At 37.4% G+C, this 1748-nt stretch overlaps 1 protein-coding gene across 1 annotated transcript in view; it reads right to left on the bottom strand.

Annotated features, from left to right (window-relative positions):
- The window catches only part of LOC109841385 (30S ribosomal protein S16-2, chloroplastic/mitochondrial-like), a 3661-nt gene continuing 2692 nt past the window's right edge, over positions 780-1748 (bottom strand). The window contains exon 3 of the mRNA XM_020410332.1: positions 780-1172. Coding sequence (XP_020265921.1) covers positions 995-1172 — 178 coding nt within the window. The 3' untranslated portion in view covers positions 780-994. The remainder of the gene's footprint in view (positions 1173-1748) is intronic.

The following is a 1748-nucleotide window of genomic DNA, read 5'->3' as shown; positions in this document are numbered from 1 at the left end:
AACAAAAAGGGAATAAAAGTAACCAACTTTACGAAAGAAAAAGAAGAAAGGTCACCAAATTCGAAAGTTAGATGATCAAAAACAACGGATCAAGCAGTATTGACTGTTGTCGTTACACAAAGTAATTGAACAAAGCAAATCAAATTGTCGGGCTAAGCTCCAACTGCTGCAAATTCTTTTAAGGTAATTAATTAATTAGTTAATTAATTAAAAAAGAGAGAGAGATCCATGACAGCAGAGACTAAGTCGAAAAATGCCAAAACAAAAGATTGATCAAAGAGTCACCTGAATCATGAGATCGCTGAGAGCTTCAACAAGAAATTGAAAAACAGAGAACTCAATCTCTCCTCGTCCCTCCAATCCACCGTTAGCCAGAGAGCTATTCAAATTTGGGCATTCGTACTCCTCAACCTATGAATAAAATTACAAAAGTGACCCTGAGAATTAAATTTGGGAGATTGGGATCTAGCAAAAGCGGCAGAGCTAACGGGTATCTGGATTACTTCCAACGTCGTCTTAAATAAACACGGGGAATTAATAAAGTTAAATACAAACTAATTTGACGAATAGAAGCTTCTAAAAAAATTAATGTTTTTCTTTGAAAAGATCGGACGGTGGATAGAGACGGATCTGTTGAGTCACAAAATTACATATCAAATTCTTAAAACTTTTGAAATTTTCTTAAAATTTTTACGTTCACAGCCTTGACAACGTGTAGGGGCGTTGCTTAACTAAGAATCAAGATTATAAGTAGGGTTTAAAAAGGAGTTCAGAGAAAATAATTAATTTTTGGTTTATGAGTTTTTCTTCAATTATCCGCTGATTTCAAACATAAGCAAATCCTGAACGGTAACATTCATCAACACATTAAACAGCATACATTACTGGGAGTCCTAAATACCCAATTTCAGCACAAACCCTTGAAAGTTTCAGCAGCCCTTTTCACCCTCTTTGCCTTCTTTGTTCCTCCTCCTCTTTTGGTTGGTCATCAACTTTATGCGCTGCTCTCAGGATCACAGAAACTCTCAGCCACGAGGTCAAGGGCTCCATTGTTGTCGTGGGACTCGCCTTTGTGAACCACACCAGGCATCGGTGGAGCTGGTAGGATTCCTGCTCTGATGAGGATGCGTTTCACCGGCTCTGATGGTTGTGCACCCACAGATAACCAATACCTGAATGTTCCGACGTCGATGAGAAAAGGTCTATAGAAGAATAGTTGTGATACAATTTAGATGTCTATTCAGAGTGATGTGTCGTCGGTCACTTGAAGAATGCTGAATTGTTCAGTATCTTTATGTTTCAGCATAGACATTCGACTGAACTATGTACGTCAAAGCAACAAATTGATCAGTTTCAGTCATGACAAAGGAATAAAACCAACAGAACTTAAGTTGCGCATTAGTTCAATTAAAGAATATGTTTTATCGTGCTACTGTCTATTTTCTCCATTCTTTCAATTTAAACAAGTCATCCTAGATATCATTGTTAGGACTCAGGCAAAAGCAGCATATTGTGTGAAACATTAAACTGCAATTGAAAATCATTGGGTGAAGAATCAAGAGAGACAGAGACGCAGAATCTAGTTTCACTCCTTCACTTTCTATTATTTTTATCATTACAACCGGTGTAATATCTTCTTGTTTCAACATATCTGTTGCACCCTAAAAATCACATGTTTTATAAACCCTTAAGAACTGGCCACGTATTAGTCAAGCGGGTCAGATCATATGATCGGAGACCCCATCCAT

Source organism: Asparagus officinalis, chromosome 5, assembly GCF_001876935.1.
Source record: "Asparagus officinalis chromosome 5, Aspof.V1, whole genome shotgun sequence".
Taxonomy (NCBI): Eukaryota; Viridiplantae; Streptophyta; class Magnoliopsida; order Asparagales; family Asparagaceae; genus Asparagus; species Asparagus officinalis.
Note: the sequence above shows the minus strand (reverse complement) of the source record. Positions and strands in the feature narration are given on the sequence as shown.